This window comes from Rattus norvegicus, chromosome 2 (genome assembly GCF_036323735.1).
Source record: "Rattus norvegicus strain BN/NHsdMcwi chromosome 2, GRCr8, whole genome shotgun sequence".
NCBI classification, from domain to species: domain Eukaryota; kingdom Metazoa; phylum Chordata; class Mammalia; order Rodentia; family Muridae; genus Rattus; species Rattus norvegicus.
Genome location: NC_086020.1, coordinates 177,223,889 through 177,242,783, shown reverse-complemented (window position 1 = coordinate 177,242,783; position 18,895 = coordinate 177,223,889). Strand labels below are relative to the sequence as shown.

General features: G+C 50.7%; 1 protein-coding gene across 4 annotated transcripts in view; it reads right to left on the bottom strand.

The window, feature by feature from the left end:
- The window catches only part of Kcnn3 (potassium calcium-activated channel subfamily N member 3), a 151,574-nt gene extending 136,066 nt beyond the window's left edge, over positions 1-15,508 (bottom strand). Inside the window, exons 1-2 of one of the 4 annotated variants that reach the window (XM_063282418.1) lie at positions 15,202-15,508; positions 7,217-9,131 (exon numbers count right to left, since the gene is read on the bottom strand). In XM_063282418.1, the coding sequence (XP_063138488.1) occupies positions 7,217-8,149 (933 nt within the window). In that variant the 5' untranslated portion in view covers positions 8,150-9,131; positions 15,202-15,508. Of the gene's footprint in view, positions 1-6,184; positions 9,132-15,201 lie in introns of those variants that run through there. The other 3 variants (XM_017591053.3, NM_019315.3, XM_039102986.2) reach the window with 3 other exon arrangements.
- Positions 15,509-18,895: the final 3,387 nt, after the last annotated feature.

Below are 18,895 nucleotides of genomic sequence, written 5' to 3'. Positions count from 1 at the left end.
ATTGTGCCCACATCCTGGGCAGGAGTGTTTTGATCCCTGCTCAGAACCTCTCAGGATGAAGCACAGCCCCCAATAAACTCTCACAATCCTCTTTCTCCCATCTGCCCGTGCGTGCACATCCCGGGGGCATCTTCAAGATACCTGCATAGATTATATTTCCCACACACTTTATCCCCCATCCCCTGATCCTACAGTTCTCACACTCAAAAATGTGTCTCTCTTTCCACAATGGTTCATCTGATCCTTCAATAACTACCCCACCTTCTACAGAGAGCCTCCAGCACATCCAGCCCAGGTTCCTCTCCCTCGTAGTGTTTCTAAGCACCAATACCATAAACCGCCCAACCTGGATCGATGTTGTCTGGCTGGCTGACTGCTCGCAGGATACCCCTAGAGAACATGGCTTTGAGGACAGTGGCTCAGCCAGTCCTTGTGGGGGACATGCTCTGGAGGCAGAGGAGGAGTTCAGCTCTTAGGTTAAAGTGAGTTAAGAACAATCCCAAGAAGTACCAAGAACCAGCACCTCCTTGGGGCTCCTGACAGGCAGAGGCAAACCCTCTTCAGCACCAGCTCTGCTGATAGTTCTAAACAAAGGCACAGAGTAGGGAGACTCAAGAAAGCAGGAGTCTAGAACAGCAATGGAGAAACCCCTCAGAGATTTCCTCACTCAGTTCCCAACTTTCTGGTTTGGAGAGAAAGAAAGAAAGAAAGAAAGAAAGAAAGAAAGAAAGAAAGAAAGAACGAACTAGTAATGCACCTCAGCTCTGCGCTTCATTCTAGAGCCATCTAAGAAGGGGGTCTGATGTCTCGATTTTCTCAGCTGGAAAGTGTGGTTGGTTATAATGGTCCTGAGCCACTGTGGGGACCGTGTGGAGCAGCAGTTAAGCTGTGCCTGTGAGATACACGATGCAGAGCCCCAACTCCCCGTTACCACCTCAGCAGCTAGCATTGGAAAGAAAGGAGAAAACTAAAAGAAGATCCAGGCAGGCGGGAACATGGTAAGCCAGCTAGTTCATGGGGGGAAGGGGGTGCAGTCGCTTGGGGTGGGGCGATGGTGCTGTGGTAGGTACCTGCATCAAGCCTGTACAAAGCAAGCTCACTTTCCCTGTAATCTCCACAACTACTTCTTCACAATTTATCCAGGGTTATCCTGCTAGCGGATGTCCACACCCCCATAGAGAAAACATCTCAAGGACCCACCATGAGCCTACCCACAACCTCACTGAACAGGCTGCCTACCGCTGGGGAGCTGGTTGCCCTACAGAACCTTTAGTCCGGGTTCGTGCACCAACAGCTCCCATTCCAATCAAGTTCTGCCTATGTCTTGGCCAAGCTTCTTCGGTCCCAGCCTTTTGCATCTCTGGCCTTGGTCTGTTTCTTCTAAGAATATATCAGGGGCTAAGGGTGCTGGGGGCCAGGAGGATGGTTCAGTCAGCAAAACACCATCCGTGGAAGCATAAGGGTCAATCCCTAGTATCCATATAAAAACTAGGATACAGGGGTAGATGGGATAGGGTGAGAGCAGAGACGGGAGCCCTTGAGCTCATAAGTCAGCTACGCTAGCTCAGTCAGTGAGCTCTGGGTTCAGTGAGAGACCCTGTCACAAAAATTAAGGACACCAGACACTGACCTCTGACTTCCACAGGTACACATGTTATATGCACATGAACACATAATACAACAAACACATGCGGAGAGAATGTAAGTGATCTAAAAGGACAAAACCAAAACAGAATATAAACAATCTGGGCTGGGGAGATAGCTCAGAGGACTGTTTACCTAATAGATGCAAGGTTCTGCATTGAAACTCCAAAATGGAAACACACACACACACACACACACACACACACACACACACACACACACACTAAATCTAAGCAAGCATCCAGCAGCAGGCACAGAAACTTAGAGTCAAAAGGGCAGGATTCTTATCTCAGTACCACGCCCACCGGCAGAGTTCGCTTAGTGAGTGATTTCATCTGCATAGGTGCATGCCTCCAGCACCACCCACCTCTGGGACTCGGGTGTAAAGTCATCCAGTTCTTAAGAAAAAGGTCCTTGCCTTCCCTCACCTGTCACTCAGCAGCACTTCCCGCAGGAGCAGTGTGGGGCAGAAAGAAACAGTGTGGTCCCTGCCCCCAGCCTCTCCCCTGCCTCCTGAGCACCTGGGGGTGGAATGACAAGGGGAGGGGCCTTGAAAACCCATTAGCCTCCTCCGGACTTTCCACACAAGAAAAGGCACTCGAGTTTTCCTCCCCACGGCTCCTGAGAGCAAGCAGTCTTAGAATTACCAACCCTCGTTATTTAAAGAGGAACTGGTGGCTTTCTTCTTTCTCGCTCTCCCTTTGGGGTTTTGAGAGAAAAACAACTACCATTGAATGCTCTAGTGGTCCTGTCATGGCCCAAAGGAAAGAGATAGTGTGTCAGTACAGTACCACCGCCGACCCTCACAACACACACACACACACACACACACACACACACACACACACACACACACACACCCCGGTGTGCTTCATAAGTAACTGGCATGGAACTGGAGCTCTCTGCTCTGATTTTACATTTGCATCAGAGCCTGAGTCACAACACAGGTTACTCCAATTTTGTTCTGTTTTTCTCTGCCTAATTTTTCTTAAGGGGATCTTTTGAGGATGACCTCATACATCCTCCTTCCTGGAAGCTAAATAAGGGAATCAAAGGCCATGGAGTAGCTTTCTAATTAGCTTATTCAGAAGACAAATGCCCAGCCATTGTCCCAGTGCCCAGCACTGCCTGTGGGGAAGGGAAGTCTGGAAGCCCTGTGGAGTCTGTCCCCAGGATAGTTATAAACAGTGGGTGACGTGGGAAGGAAAGTAGGTGACAAGTTACTGGTAATCCTATAGGTTACGAAGATCTGACTCATTTGCTCACTGTCCACACAGAATATAAATAAATGGTCACCATGGGGGCAGGGTTGTGGCTGTTTCACAGTCAGATCTGCTCGTCTTCCTCTGGGCGGGCATGGTCAGTCTGACAATGAAAACGCAGACCTGAGGCCCTTGACTGCTGGCTCTCATGGTCCTGCAGCAAAGTGCTTTATGGACTCTTCTATCTTCATATCCCCAAAGGGCATCCTGCAGGGGGTCCACACAAGAGTCCGACCTATTTCTACCTCCCCAGCATACCTGAAATCACAGTTACTGGTGCCCCCCAAAATCCTCCAGAAATACATGCTCTGGCAATCAATAACCTAGCCTCAGGAGGCACTTGGGCCCAAAGAGGACAAGAAGGGTCCTTCATCCTATGTACCCTGGCTACCACTATGTCCTTCTGCAACTAGGGCCTCCGTCCCAGGAAGGCAGAGGATCAGGACTGAGGTGCGTCTTGGGTGCGGGAGACACGCTCGGAATGTTTACCTACGGTATGAAGCTGTGGCTACCACCTCCCCACACACACCCTACAAAGACCAATAAAAGCCTAGAATACTACCTGTCATTCCTGCCGAAGACTAGAGGGGCTTTCTGATATCTCTGAGGCCAGCAAAGAGATAAGCAAGAAATCGGGCCAGGCCTAGAAGCCACCATTCTCTGAAGAGCATGCAGTAGTTACCTCCTTTAGCTGCTCAGTAGAACCAGCTCAGGGTGTCAGCCCACTCGGTGGTCTGAAGAAGGAATAGTAACAGGACGAGAGTAGAATGTGCCCGGGTGAGCAGAGAGGGACCTTGTATCTTTGACTGCTTCATTCTAGACACAGGCCAAGCTGGGGTATCAGAAAGGAACAGGACAAAAAGTCTGATTGGGTAGACAGGAGGGACCAGGGGGCAGAGGTAAGGCTGAGGCAGGTCTCTGAGCCAGCAGTGGAGAAGCTATGGAGACTGTACAAAATCTGTGAAAGCAGGCAGCTACCCTGCTGCCCAGCCTGGGGAAGCAGCCACAGGCCGAGGAGGCCTGATGTCCTGTCAGGGTGTTAAAGAGGAGCAAGCAGGTCAGGTTACCTGTAACTCTTCTGGATCTAGGAGAGAATTACTAACAGCTTAAGGTAAAGGGTCTACATGGGGCAAACCAGCTCCATAAGAAAGTAAACAGTAAGCAAAAACAAACAAAACCTAAATTCCCGTGGCCGTAATCCTGTTAGACTCTAACAATTAGAGGGAGTCTCATTGGCAGAGACGGGATCCGCAAGACTTCCAAACAGGATCTTGAGACTCAGCCCTCTCCTGTTGTCTAAGTTTCCAAAGAGGAAACCCACCTACTAAAGATGATGAAGGTGGGGGAGGATGAGTAGGAGAAGGAAGAACGGGAGGAGCAAGAGAGGGAGAAAGGGAGAGGGAACAAACTAGGACCCCCCATTCAGCTCAGAGACAGCCTAGCACTTTTAGGGGTCCAAAACGCCCCCACCCCCCCGCCAGGCTTCCACCACCTTTCTCAGTGGAACTTCCTCCCTTCCAGTATCATCCCCTACAGCCTGTGAGGGTGGGAGGGGAGAAGCACTTTGTCCCCATTTCTCAACCCCTCTCACTGGCTCCCTTTTGCAACAACTTTGAGCATGCTTTGGGTATCTGCCATGTTGCTTTTCTCCCATGATGATTGACTCCCCCCGCCAAGGGTAGGTGGACAGACAGGGTACAGCCTCCTGAGATAAAGCAGAGAACTTCATTCAGAGTTAGCTAAGGCCCAGGGTTGCAGGCCATCAATCACTCAGAGCAAAAGGAACATGTCCTCACAGAGCCCATTTCTCTGCACCCCCAAGGCTGGGGAGCTGACACCTTTCCCTAACTGGTGCCTGGTGTTTAAAGACAGTCTCCAATCAGACACAGATTCCTTGTGGAACTTTCCTCTTCCATCCCTAAGCCTCCCTTTCCATCCATTTCAGAGCCAATGTTAGAATACAGAGGAAGAAGATCTCCCTCCTCTGTCATTACAAACAGCCACAGCAGACCCCTCTTAAATGAGCAGGCACTCTAGAGGGCCTTGACCTCATCTGACTTAGTCTCCCCACCTGAACGCTGGAGACAGCTTTGCAGAGTATCACAACATCCAAGAATCACACAGTCAACCGTGGCAGAGCTGAAACTCCAGATTTGGTCCTATTCTTTGACATGATCCTGTTTGCCTCCATGGTAGATAGGGACATTTGTCTCACTAAACATTTTGTTGTTCCAATCCCATCCCCAAGGTACACCGGAAGTGGTCACCTCACAAACTGAGGCAAGCGGGAGCTTCCTGGCCACTGTCCCTTAGTACCATCACCACCAGAGAATCAACGGCTTGGGAGAAGAGAAAGCACACACCTTGGGTGATCTCACCCAGTCACACTTACAGCCTCCCTTCCGGGGAAAGCCTCTTCCCATGAGTACTCCATCAGAGGAGATAGTCATCCCTGCCCGGTGATCCCCCTCCCCCAGCACATTCAGAGAAATGATCAAGGATCCCACATTCAGAGCTGGACAGAGCCACTGAGTGCTAGAAAAGCCAGTTCCTTAAGAGCGACCACAGGGACCACTGAAGAGACCATGCTAGTGCCATGCCACACCTCCGGGATGAGGGCTTCCACGGATTTCCCCTAACGAGGATTCCTAATTCCCAGGGGGTGGTTGCCAGCCCATCTCCTAAGCAAAGCACACAGCAAGAGAGGCAGCTTGAGGGAGGCAGAGAACAGAGGGACCTGCAGCCTCCCGGGCTCTCATTACAGGGAATGACTAAGTGAGCTGGGCTTCCAGGGGAAACCCCACTCTGCTCCTGGAGAGGTCTGTTCATCCAGGAGCTATTTAGACTGAGGCAGTTTCCAAGTGCTCTGGCTTGGGCAGTCCCTGCAAAGCAGCAGGTCCCTGGACTCTCTGCTGGGAAGTCTGGGCTCTGTCCATGCAGGTTGCCTGCCGAGAAGCACTGCCCATGTCAGGTTAAAGGAAGACTCTGGGAATGGGGGAAATCTGATCAGCACCTCCCAGGTTTTTGTGACTAGATCTCCACAAGGAATGTGACAGTCTCCAGCAGCTGTGCACTGCCTGAAACAGGCTCTATTTGAAACCTCCAACAGCTGAGCCCCTCCCAGCTACCCGCCAGCCAGCCCAGCCACCCCTTGTCCAAAATGAACAAGAAGACACTCACACAAGTACACATATACACATGCAAACACCAACAAACTAGGACCAAAGGGTATATAGTAGGGGAAATCGCTTGTCCAACGATTCCCTACATCTCCAAACCTTCCAGCATCCAGCTTCCTGGCAAGTACAGCACTGACAAAAATCCACCTTTCTCAAGCTCCTTCCCCTCTGGGAAGGAAGCCCTCTCCTCCGACTGAAAGGACAGAGCAAATGGAGCTCCCCTCACCCCCCAAGACAGTGCCTGGTGCCCGCCGTTCTCCATCCAGCGTGCACACATGTACACTCATCTTTATTTATCCCAAGAAGGAGTTGGGGTGGGAGGAAAGAACCAAGGCTGAGCTGGGGTGCCGACTCCCGCGACCCGCTGGGGAAGCCCTGTCATCCCATCCTAAGGAGAAGCGCTCCCCGTGCGATGCCAAGGCGGTGCCCATCTGCTCTGCCTGGGTAACACCTGTAGCCATTTTTATCAGGCCATGTTTACAAGACAGCAGCAGGTTTATTCTGAGTCCTCTTTCCTGAGGGAAAGCACTGCTGACTCCCTCCACCTATATTTTTAACCCGGTGCCCTTGGGAGAGACCTGGGAGCATCTGTATTTTACCCTGGAGTCTCTCTGGGAAGAAAAGGGAAATAGAAACTTGAGGGGGGGCTGGAGAATGGTACAGGATCCCCACCCCCAACCAGACATTTATTTCTTTTTTATCCTGGGGAAAATGGAGTGGAGCAGGGAGGGGAGACGAGGAGGGAAGTAGCAGGAACTGGCAAACACATCAAGGCAGAGTGTAATTAATTGGTGCGTTAAGCTGCTGGGTTATGCTTTAGTACGAGTGAGCCTGGAGGAAAAGAGCGATTTCTCAGAAGGGATTCTTTAATCCTCCCTAACGCAGAGTCTGCAAATTAGACACAGTGCATGGGGATGTCCCCACAAAGGGAAGCAAGAAAGGAATTCTCACAGGACCAAGGAAGAAAACCATGAGAAGTTAGGATGTTCCATGTAACTAAGCAAAGGAAATACATCTCTCTCTCTCTCTCTCTCTCTCTCTCTCTCTCTCTCTCTCTCTCTCTCTCTCTCTCTCTCTCCTCTACATACTCCTTTTGTTGAATGTATAAAGAGAAACCACAGTCGTCCCTACCTTTGAGTACAAACCCCAAGACAGTTCGGTCTCTATCACCATAACAACAATTCCAAACATCCCAAAAATCAGAGCATAGTCACTCAGTCGCTTTCTCTTTTCAAACAGGGCCCTCCTGTGCCCCAGCTTATAGCCAATGTTTTGGTTTTTCCGCTTGTTGGCTTTGGGGAAGGTGGTGCTGCCAGCAGTGGTGCCGGCATGCTGGTGGTTGTGGGTAGCGTTGGGGTGATGGAGCAGAGTCTGGTGGGCATGGTTATCCTCCCTGGAGGAGATGATAATCTCTGGGGGGTTGCTGGGACTGAAGAGCTGGAGGGGTTGGCCCTCAGGCTCGGCCTCGATAAGGTTTCTCCGAGAGGCGCTGAGGCGGCTGAGGGGCTTCATGACCCCACCGCTGTATTTGCAGGAGCTCATAGCTATCTCCGTGAAGGGATTGCTGTCCCGCCGGTGCACCAGGGGGCTGGCCTGCCGGTGCCGGCTGCCTCCACCAGGCCCACTTGTGGCTGTGGAACTTGGAGAGTGGCCAAGCAAGTGGTCATTGAGATTTAGCTGGCTGCCTTGCCTGGAGGAAGGGTGGAGGATGGCGGTGGAGTTGGCTGAATTGGGAGCCCTGAAAGCCGTGGGAGAAGAGTGCAACAGACCAGGATGGACAAGCTGGCTCTGGAGTTGGGCAAGCTGAGGCAGGGGGTGCAGTGGAGCCTGCTGCTGCTGCTGCTGCTGCTGCTGCTGCTGCTGCTGCTGCTGCTGCTGCTGAAGCTGCGGAGGCTGAGGCTGCAGCAAGGGTCCCGGAGGCTGCTGGGGGACTGCTGGTGGCGCTGACGGTGGTGGCGGTTGCTGTTGCTGCTGTTGCTCGTCCCCAGAAGATGGACAGGGACACTTGGGGTCTTCATCCAGATCCCCCACCCCCGAGTCATGGAAGTGCCCAGAAGTGTCCATCTTGGGGCCTGGCTGGGTTCCCTGCAGCACGACCCTCCACCCCAAAGCCACCCTCGTTCCAAAGATGACCTCAAAGAAAGCCAGGCATCCAAGCTTCCCCACCAGAAGTGTCTTGGCTCCAGTCCTCTCTCTTTGGTTTGCTTCAGTTCTCTGGGGCTGCCACTCGAGTGTGCATTGTATTGGGCGGATAGAAAAGCCAGGAGAGGAGCTGGGAGAAGGAGGAAGGGGCGAAAAGAACTCTATTCTGAAGGCGGTCCTCTAGGAGTGTATGAGGCAGACTCAGCTTCACTCCTCGCTGGCTCAATCGCTTCGCTCTCCTCCTCCTGACACTGTTATATGGCAAGCCAAGCCCACTTATTAGCCAGCAGTTTCATTGGCTTAGCTTAACTCTCCAACCCCCTCCTAACTCCGCCTCCCAATCAGGCTCCGCCTCAAAGAAGGGGCCTGCCATCCTTCGCTCCTCGCCGGGAGGCAGCGCAACGAGGACTGGGAACTGTAGTTTTTGCTCCAAGACCACTACCACTCCGACCCTTCCACACTCCGCCCCCGAGCTGAGCAGCTGCCTTCTTTCCTCTTGGAGGTATGGTCAGGATAACTGATGCCCACAGCAATCCGGGATGAACGTTGGCGCTGGGGCGGTGGAAGGAAGGGATTGAGAGCATCCTGAAGGGGAAGCTGTCACCATGCTGGGGGAACCGGGAACGGAGGACAAACGTTGATTAATGGCCAGTGTCTGTGCAGGTTGTTTCACGCATTGCATTCCAGGTACACCTTCCAAAGCCCAAGGGAATAGGGACTGAGCTCGCATTTTACAAAGAAAATTCACACCGGGAAATGTTGAATGTGGACCGCCAGAAGCGGAAGGGATCTACTCCTCCTGCCAGGGAGAAGCTCACCTACCACTGTCAGAGCACCTGCGCTGTGTACAGGAGCCTCTGTTATTTCCAATCGTCACATCAACTCTTTGAATGACGTCATCGTCCTAAAAAAGAAATAAAAGGAGGAAAGAGAAAAGAAAAGAAGCCCACTCACAGGCAGATGAGAAATATAGCTCTTGCCACTCCACTTATAATTAAAGGCACTGGGATTTGAACAGAGACCAATCAGAGCCCACTGCTCCTCTGCCGCTGCCCAGATGCTTTCCCCCCATTCTGATCAACACACAGTGGTCCTTCAGTAGCTAGTATTCACATGATGGATGGGAAAGAGCCAAAGAGAATCCGTCAAGGAAGAGCTAACTTCCCCAAAGCAGGATGTGTGAAGTAACCTGGATCCAGCCTCTTCCGGAACAGCTGGGCCTGGAGTCACCTCAGGCTCTGTAAGGAAGACTGGAGATCCCAGTGACTCCATGTCTGACCTGCCCCATGGGTCTCTGAGAGTCAGAGCTGAAAACAGCTGCTGGCTTCCCTGGTTCAGACTCTCCTCATAAAGTATTTATTAGGCTCTCACTGTGTGCAGAAGAAGCTCCAAGGGGACAAGGCCAGAGATGAATTCATTTCCATTTTTAATTGTGACAGCCTATAGAGAGTGTTATGAAATTCCTCTAAGCATACCTGGGGTCTTAAGGGGGAGACGTCGACTGTCGACTTCCCAGTTCCCACCATCCTCAGGCTTCTGTCTAGTGTCTTCCCTAGGTGAGTATGGAAATGCTAGGAGATCCAGGCACACACAGAGATGCATATGTGTGGCCATGCATGTGTACAGGTATGAGCATACACTACCCTGTGCACACCAAGCGTGCTTCCAAAGCACTTCTCCTGAACAGTGAGCACCAAATCTCCATGCCAGAGAGCATGACAGAGTTCCCACCAAATGAGCTCAGAGCCCTCCCCTCTGCAGGCTGCTGTGACAACTGAGAGGTGAACTACAAACCACACCCTCATCTACCTGATGATAACATTCACTCTTGCACAAGATTGCTATGGAGGATGATGGAGCAATGAATGAATACACACACACACACACACACACACACACACACACACATACACACACACACACTAGTGCAAGCCTAGTTTCTCGGGCATGTTTCCATGATCGGACAGGCTCCCAAGCCCCTACCTTATCTTCTAGGAAGCCTAGCAGGACCAGTCCATGTTCTCACCTGCCTCCTTCCTCCCCACCCCACCCTCACCCCCCCCCATCAATCCTGAGTCAACGGTCTGACTCAAGGCTCTGGATCACATGATTAGGTTTAATGATCGTTAATAAATTATTGCTAATACATTGTTAGGAGCAAAAATGAGCTGCTAGCACTGGAATTTCGTGACAGATATAGATTCTGCTCAGTGGAAAATTAATTTCCAGGCCTGGAAGTTTCTTTGCCCTTTCTACCACACAGGTTGACTTCTGGATCCACTAACCTTTCTGGGTCAGTTATTCTAACTGTGACAGCAGGATCCAAATAGGGAAGAAATGCCACCATCATGAATACAGCTGCTCTACAGCCAGAGCCCATCTGGAAATGGTCTAAACTTGAGAAGGATGCTCTCCCACCATGGGTGCAAAAATTGTGTCCTGAGAAAAGTTGTACTTAAAGCTGGAGCACACTCCCCATGGGGGAGTCCTGACTACCATGGATGGTCACCCAACACAATAAGATGCCCTTCTGGTCCTCAGCTTCCTACACTATAAAATAAAAGAAAAGAGGGTCCCTGGCTTCTGTGAGCAGACCAATATAAGGATCCTATCCCACCCCCACCCTCAAACCTCCCACATCACTGGACATAGCAACTTTGCCCCTCCACAGTGTGCTGGGCAGTACTGGTTGGTTGGGTGGGTGGGTGGTTGGGTGCTTGGTTGGTTGGGTGGTTGAGTGCTTGGTGGGTTGATTGGTTGTTTGGGTGGGTGGGTGCTTGGGTGCTTGGTTGGTTGGTTGGTTGGGTGCTTGGGTGCATGGGTGCATGGATGCTTGGTTGGTTGGGTGGGTGCTTGGGTGCTTGGTTGGTTGGGTGGGTGGGTGGGTGGGTGGGTGGGTGGATGCTTGGTTGGTTGGTTGGGTGCTTGGGTGCTTGGTTGGTTGGGTGGGTGGGTGGGTGGATGAGTGCTTGTTTGCTTGCTTGCTTACTTGCTTGCTTGTGTGGGTGGGTGGGTTGGTTGGTTTGAGACAGGGTCTCTTTATGTAACCCTGACTGTCCTGGGCCTCGATATGTAAACCAAGCTGGATTCAGACTCACAAAGATCCACCTGCCTCTGCCTCCCAAGTGCTGGGATCAAAGGTGTGTGCCACCACACCCAGCAGGTGGTTTTTAAAAGTCCACTGTGACAGGTCTTCTGAACTCCAGTTCACCAGCATCACAGTGGCAACTTGAAATCATTTGTGGTAGGAATGTCTACCCCACAGAAAGAACACACACGTCCTTCAGGGCTTGTTTCTTCCTGCCAGTGGCTACCAAGTTTTTACTGGCTAGTAAGCATCGACCAGCACATGGATACCTCCTGTTCCAGCTTCCACTCTAGCCCATGGGCTGTTCACTTCCAAAGACTCTGTTCCTAGCACAGAGCACACATCTGGCTTTCAGAGAAGCCCTGGGTCAATTGCTAACACTCTCACATCCCCATTGATAGCCTCAAGGGAGTGCCAGCCACAGCTTTGTGACTTTAAAGTGTGTGCAGATGAGTGAATCAGCCAGAATCTCTGCATCCACAGAGGCTGAGGGGAACAGCCTTTCCATCTGCCCTGAGCTGCACTGCACCCAGTATCTTCCCACCACTGTTACATGTCCAAGTGTACCACAATCATGTCTATACACAACAACCCATGAGTTGGGAGCATCATGAAACAATTGAGACACTAGACATATTTTTAAGACTTCTTATAAATACTAATGAGTAATGAGTGGCAGAGCCAGGGTGAAGCACAGGTCTGTCCACATCCAATAGGCAACCCTTGGGAGCTTACGTGCTTTCTATAGAGAAGTCATAGCTGCATGGGTGACAAACAGCAGCAACACAAATCCCAATGAGCAGGCAAGACACTAGAGTTCATTAAGACAAAAGAGACTTCATGGGAGAGCCTAGAGAGATGGCTCAGAGGTTAAGCGCACATGTTGCTTTTGAAGAGGACCTGAGTTCAGTTCAGAGCACACATATACAGTAATAACGGTAACAAACAATAATAACCCCAGTTCCAGGAGATTGATGTCCTCTTCTGACCTCTGAGAGCAGTAAACACACCTGGGTGCACACACAAACACACAGGTGAAACTCACAAAAAGAGTAAAATGAAGACATCTAATAAATAAAATATTTTTAAGAGGGAGGCATCCCAGCAGCTGGAGAAGTGTCTCGGTAGTTAAAAGCACTAGCTGCTCTTCTTGAAGACCACTGAGCACAGGCTGCCCTTCTAGGAGGCCAGGATTGATTCCTAGCACCCACATAGCAGCACACACAACCGGCTGCAACTCCAGTTCCTTTGTATCTGATGCCCTCTTCTGGCCTCCAAAGGAACTGCATGCAATTGGTACACAGCCATAAATTCAGGCAAAACACTATCTACATAAAATAAAATAAAAATTAAAAACTTGTAGAGAGACTTTGTGGAGGTGGTAGGACTGGAGCCATTAAGTCTTTACACTGCTTAAAGCGAAAGGGTGGCACATGGACCTCTTCTGGCTGTAAAGATGAGGGGTTGGGGTGGAGTGAAGTTTCTTGCTTCAAGAAGTAGTGGAGAGTGGTTAAGGTCAGGGTTCACAGACTGGGGAAGGGTGACCACAGGCCAAGCCGGCTCCACTACAGGCTTTCAGTCTGCTCCAACCTCTGTCTCAGTTCACTCCTTACCACCTCCAGCCTGGGCCTCAGTATCACCAGAGTTGTGCCAACACAGACCTCCATGTCTTAACTAACCCAGACCCTCTGCCTGTCATGCTGCTCCCCACACCTCATCCACCACATTTCTCCTTAACCTTCGAGGCGTAGTTTAAGGGGGTTGTTTTTTTTTGGGGGGGTGGGTAGGGATTTTGGTTTTTTGTTTGTTTTGGTGGTGTTGTTGTCTTTTTGTTTTGTTTTGTTTTGTTTTGTTTCAGAAAATCCTTCCTCTCCTGAAATCCCCAATGCAAACCAGGGCCCTTCCTTCCCCTCTGTCTTTGGCCCCCTTGCTAACATTGTCACCATCAAGCAGTGCAACTCTCATGACTTCATCTGCTGCGCTGTGCCTTTCTTAGAGGCAGAACTGATGTCTCTGCATCACACAGCAGAGGCCTGAGAGTGAAACCAGGAAGAGAAGGGAAGAGGAAGTCACAGCCTTTCCCTAACAAACAAGCAGTTTTCCATGTGTTAAAATGGGTGTGGCAAAAAGGTGTTTCCGGGGTGTTCCAGCTCTACGAGTCCCTCCTGTCATTCTTCAGGACTCATTGCCTAATCAGAGCTGACTAGAAGTAGTGGCCTGTGTTGTCAGCACCAAGCAGGGGATCTGATTGTGCCTGTATGACAGATGGGTGGGTGGATAATAAACACCATGACAAATAATAATGGGGGACCCCTTAGGCATCTAGGGGGGTGTAGATCAGAGGCAGCTCTGGACCACAGACCTAGCTCATCAATCTACCCAGATTCGGTCGGCATCGTGTTCAAATCTAGAAGCTTCGTCGTTAAATTAATTGGTGCTATAATGATCAAAACAACTGTGCTTGCATAGTCCCTCAGAGCTTTTACATAAATTACTTTATTTGCACTTCCTGGAAGCCCACAGACTGAGGCACTCTTGCTCCCATTCCCATAAGCTAATGTTAGAAAGGTCTCCACGCCTCTCAAGGTCACCAGCGAGCTATAGAACCTCCTCCCTTCTGCTTCTGATGCCTTCCTGCCTTAGGTTGCCCTGAGATCAGTCATCCTGGGATGTAAGGAACAGGGACCTCCTCAGCCTCCTCTATGTGCACACACACACACACACACACACACACACACACACACACACACACTTGGATATCTTCTCTCCCTTCTGAATATTCTTGCCATTTCTTTTGTGTGATTTTTCTCTCCTGCTTTTAATTTGTACCATAAGTCCCTTGATGACAGGAGCTTAGGGTACAAACTGTACAACATACACACATAAACACACATAGACACATGAACACATGTGAACACATACATACATGAATATATATATACATGTGAACATACATCCACACATGAACACACAGGTACACGTACAAACTCCCACATATACACATGAACACACACACAAACACATATGCATACCCACACACCACCGGAACAACAACTCGCCCTGAATGCAGAGGGCATGTTGAATAAGTGAGTCTGAGTACATTTGTGAGGGTTTGGGGCACCTTGACTTTAGGGTCCTTGCCCCTGTCCTGTATCCCTAGCCCTAGGAATGCCAGTTGATAAGTATAAATCCCCTATAATGTTTCTTTTCTCTGATTTCCTCTATGCTCAGACTCTGAGGTGAGGTGTGTGAAAACTTAACTATAACCCATCTATCACATAAAGACTAAGGTATGACTACAGTGCCTTCCCCTGGCCACCAAGCCACACACTAACACCTCTTAGCTACCTATGCATGCCAACTCCCTGCTTTGCTAAGCAAAAATGAAATTGTTAGTTTAGACATCATTGTGATGGGGACAAAGGAGACCTATGGCCTGTCCATGCTTGGGGCACTTTCTGGGACTTGTTCTGTGCATACGTGGTGCCAAGAGCCAAGGGTCAGATCAGCATACCCATTCTACAGTTGGAAAAATGGAGTCACGACATCAAACAGCTAGCTCTCGTGAACCAAAACAGTCATATCTGTTGACTCCACCCTACCACTGGGCTCTTTCCTCTGCCAAGAAGGTATCCCCTCTGCTTGTCACTCGTATCCAGGCCGCTCAGAAGCTTCTATGATGACAGGAGAGCTCTAAGGAGCCCTCTCTGGGGGAAACACTGAGTGTGCCCTTGGCCATGTGGGTCAGCTGGTCCCTCCCTGGTGAAAAGGTGGGAAGGGTACCTGGCAGAGCACTGGGAGGAGCCATGGGCTGGGATCCCACCCCTGTGGCTCCCAGCTGCCATTCTTCTGCCAGGGACCATGAGGCGCACATCTCCCCACTCACCTTACAAAGCCAGACCCTTATGTCTTCTGCCAGAGCTGGCTGTGAAGACCAAGACACGTTATTAAATGCTTCTCACGAACCTTCTCTGGCGCTTCGGTGTGAGGACTTACTGTTCTGGACAGATGAATCACTCCAGATGGGAGCAGTTGTCTGCGGGGTCAAGGTCAAATGAAAGGTATTGGCTCTGTGACAGGAAAGACGTGTGTCTAGGAAAAGGCTGGGGAAATGGGCACAGAGTGCCAACATTGTCACCGTGGTGGCTTGTTGGGTTCCCAGTGGTAGCACAGGCACTCTGTAAACAGGGTCACCGAGAAAGCCAGTAGCTGAGGGAGGCTCACATAGACCCCAGATTAGAGAGGGCTTCACCCCAGAGCCTGGAACTACCCAAAATGGTGTCTTTGCAAGACCAAATCAAGGAGAGATCCCTTCACCTGCCAGACTGACTGTCTTGTGAATAGTGAGGACGTCCTCCAAGGGAAGGGCTTCTTCACCTGGGTGGCAATCGTGCCTGCTGTATTCTTAGCATTTGTAACAGTGCCCACCACTTATTAAAATATACTGAGGAAATTGGCTTCTTAGCTCCTGCCCCAAAAGGATTAAAGAAGAAAGTCTCTAACCGTTTCCCAGACACAAAGGAGGCCCCAAGGAAATAGATGCAGGTAGACAGGGACTGATAGGGAAATTCACTCTGGGCCTGGGGAGCAACTCTCCTGCAGAGAGAATGAGAAGCAACTGTGGGACCTGACTGGGGTTTGCCCTGAGCCTGCTGAGCCCAGCACAGCAGACCTGTCAGCTAAAGAGGAAGGGTCTGGGGGTCCTACACTAGATACAACTCTGAGATCAGACCCTACAGGCTCCAATTTGCTCTGGTCACCCACCTAGGGTAGAGCGACCTGTGGAGGGTTTGTGAGGAGTGTGATGCCCTCTGCTGGTGGCACAAGCACATAGACTTGCACTCAAGGCAGCTTTACACACACACACACACACACACACACACACACGTACACACGCGCACACATGTACACGCACAATCACACACTTGCACGCACCCCTTAAACCCAATCTGAACTTGCCAACAATCAGCCTCCTTCCACAAAAACCCAGGAACTGAAGTGAATGCCATGAACCCTTGTGATATTCTGAAAAGATAGCTTTCTTTTTGGGCAGGTCGGGGGAGATCTCACTATGCAGCTCTAGCTGACTAGAAACACACTGTGTAGACCATGTTGGCCTCAAATAGCACAAAGGTAACTCCTAACTGTAGAAACTCTCCAAAGTCTCGACATATGGCAGAGAAGCTGTAAGCCCTGACATCCTGTGAGGACAGCACAGTGACTTTGAGTGGAATGGCTGGACAGGTTCACAGAGCTGCCTCAGGCCCACACTTACTTACAAGAAAAGTAAGCTGGGAGAGGACTTCATAGACTCACACACCTTAAGACAAGCTGGGAGCCACAAGTCTCTGTGGCATGCCCTCTTTCCCTGACCTTCATCTTGGTTTCAACTAGACGTGTAGCAGCCGCCCACCTCAGTATTTGTCACCCTTACAACCCCAGCCTCATATTATCACTGTCCCGTGAGGAAGGAAGCCCGTTTCCCCTCACTACACACAAGACCCAGAACCAAGGTCCCAGATCCAGTGCGTTGCTGAGGTGCTGAGGTGTGGGGCCAGAAAACCCTTGCCTATCCCTTCCCTTGCCTCCTTTCGCTCCGGTAAAGGTGAAAGCCAGAGGGTTGCTATGGACACGCGGCTGCGCTCTCCCTCCTCAGCAATAATCCGAAGCTGTCCTCCCTGCTGGAGACCAGGTCTCTAATTGCCAAGCCTAGGAGGCAGCCCGGATGCCTCACGGGAGGAACTGGGCAGCTGAGAGCCCGCCCGATTAGGTGGGCTGTGGAAGGAAGGAGAGTGACAAGCCGGAAATCACCTGAAATTGGAAGCAACAAGCTTGACCCATGTCGGGAGACTGACAAAACCAATGTCGATTTAGCCGGAATTAGAAAAGCAATAAGTGTTTAAACAGGTTCCCTGTCAAATCGGACACTTAATCACCCTGACCAGTGTCTCTCAACAGGACACTGGGAGGAAGAGAGGGCTGAGAAGCCAAGAGCTAGGGACAGAGCTAGTCTGTGGGAAGACTTTCATGACCTTTTCGCTCATACAAAACAGCCATGGTCCAAGTGTTTCTGGGCTGGATTCCTAGCCACTGTGCCACCCTGTGGGCAGAAGTGCCCAAAATCGCCACATGTCCCCTCACTCGTACAACCAAAATCCAGCTCATCATCACCAGTGTTAGCCACTCTCTAACCAGCCATGGACTCAGAATATTCCCTGCAGCGGGCTCCCACTATATGACTGTCGCTTTTAATCTCACCACCATCATGAGGTCAGAGAACATCACCGTTCTAACACCTCCTCTAGGACACCAGGGCACGGCCATTCTATCCTGCTCCCAGCCATAAGATCAGAAGTTCTTCTCCACAGTTAAGTCACCACAACTGCCACCTACGCTCCAGACTGGGACGAGACCTTGCTGCAGACTCGAGTCCCATGTTAAGGATCCTAACCAGAGACACCTGCTGCTGGACAAGACCAGGTGGCTTCACATTTCAGAACCTTTCAGAAGAGGGCATGGGAGAAATCATGTCGGTCCTGAAAGTCACTGTGCATGAATTCCAAGGTGGCCTTCTGGGAGCCATGTTGTCTCATCCAATCTGTATAAGTGACTTGGCACAGATGTAAAGAGGACAAGGCCAGCTGTGATGGTCACAACCCCTCCCCCATCACTTCTTGGAAGACCCGAATTTGAACAGACTAGGGAGTCGTGGGAGGGACAGATAGAGACAGAAGAGGAACAAGATGTATGTATGCATGCAGGTACATATATGTGCGTATGAATAAAACCGTGTGTAAAGAGGCTGGAGATGACATAGGGGAGGGGACCTACGACTTTTCTAACTGAACCATTTGCCAGGAGCTCTCTGCATGAAGTTGTCCCCATTATAGTGACATTGGTACACAGACCTGGGGACCTGCCCCTGACCTAACACTGAGTCCAGACAGGGGCCACCCAGCTTCACTCCTTCCCATCTGGTATTCCAAAATCACACGTCAGAGGGGGGATAGGTAGGGCTGTGTGTCTCAGACAGAACGTGTGCCAAGTAAAAGCCATTATTCTAGGGGGGAGGTTTTTTCCTATCATTAGGAAACCTTGCCTACTCTGATTGTTTCCGAAACTCTGTTCCCAGGGCCATTTTTATGACAAATGGCTGCTCCCACAATCCTGTGGCCCCATTCTAGGAGCTCCTGGGTAGCCTGCTGAGCGCTAATCCTCTTTTCTTAGTGCAGAGTTTTCTCCCTTCTACAAGTGATTAAGCCCCACAAACTGGCAAATGGGAGCCCCTGGAACAAGAAAGGCCAGCAGCTTGATGCATTTTGCCTTTTCATTTGAGCTGAGGGGGGCAGAGAAGGGGCAAGGAAAAAAAACCAGGGCAAACATGGGTCCGCAGCTCCCAACATCCACCATCAGTTGTCATCTCCAGCCAGGGGTCCTTGACTCTGGCCAGGGCGGCACTTTAGCATCTCCCAACAAGGGTCAGACTGACCATCAACTTCCCCACACCCATGGAGAGGCTTGGGATGTCCCATGCTGATCAAAACTACTGTGGAGAAGTAGCCAACAAGAGGCCCTGCGTT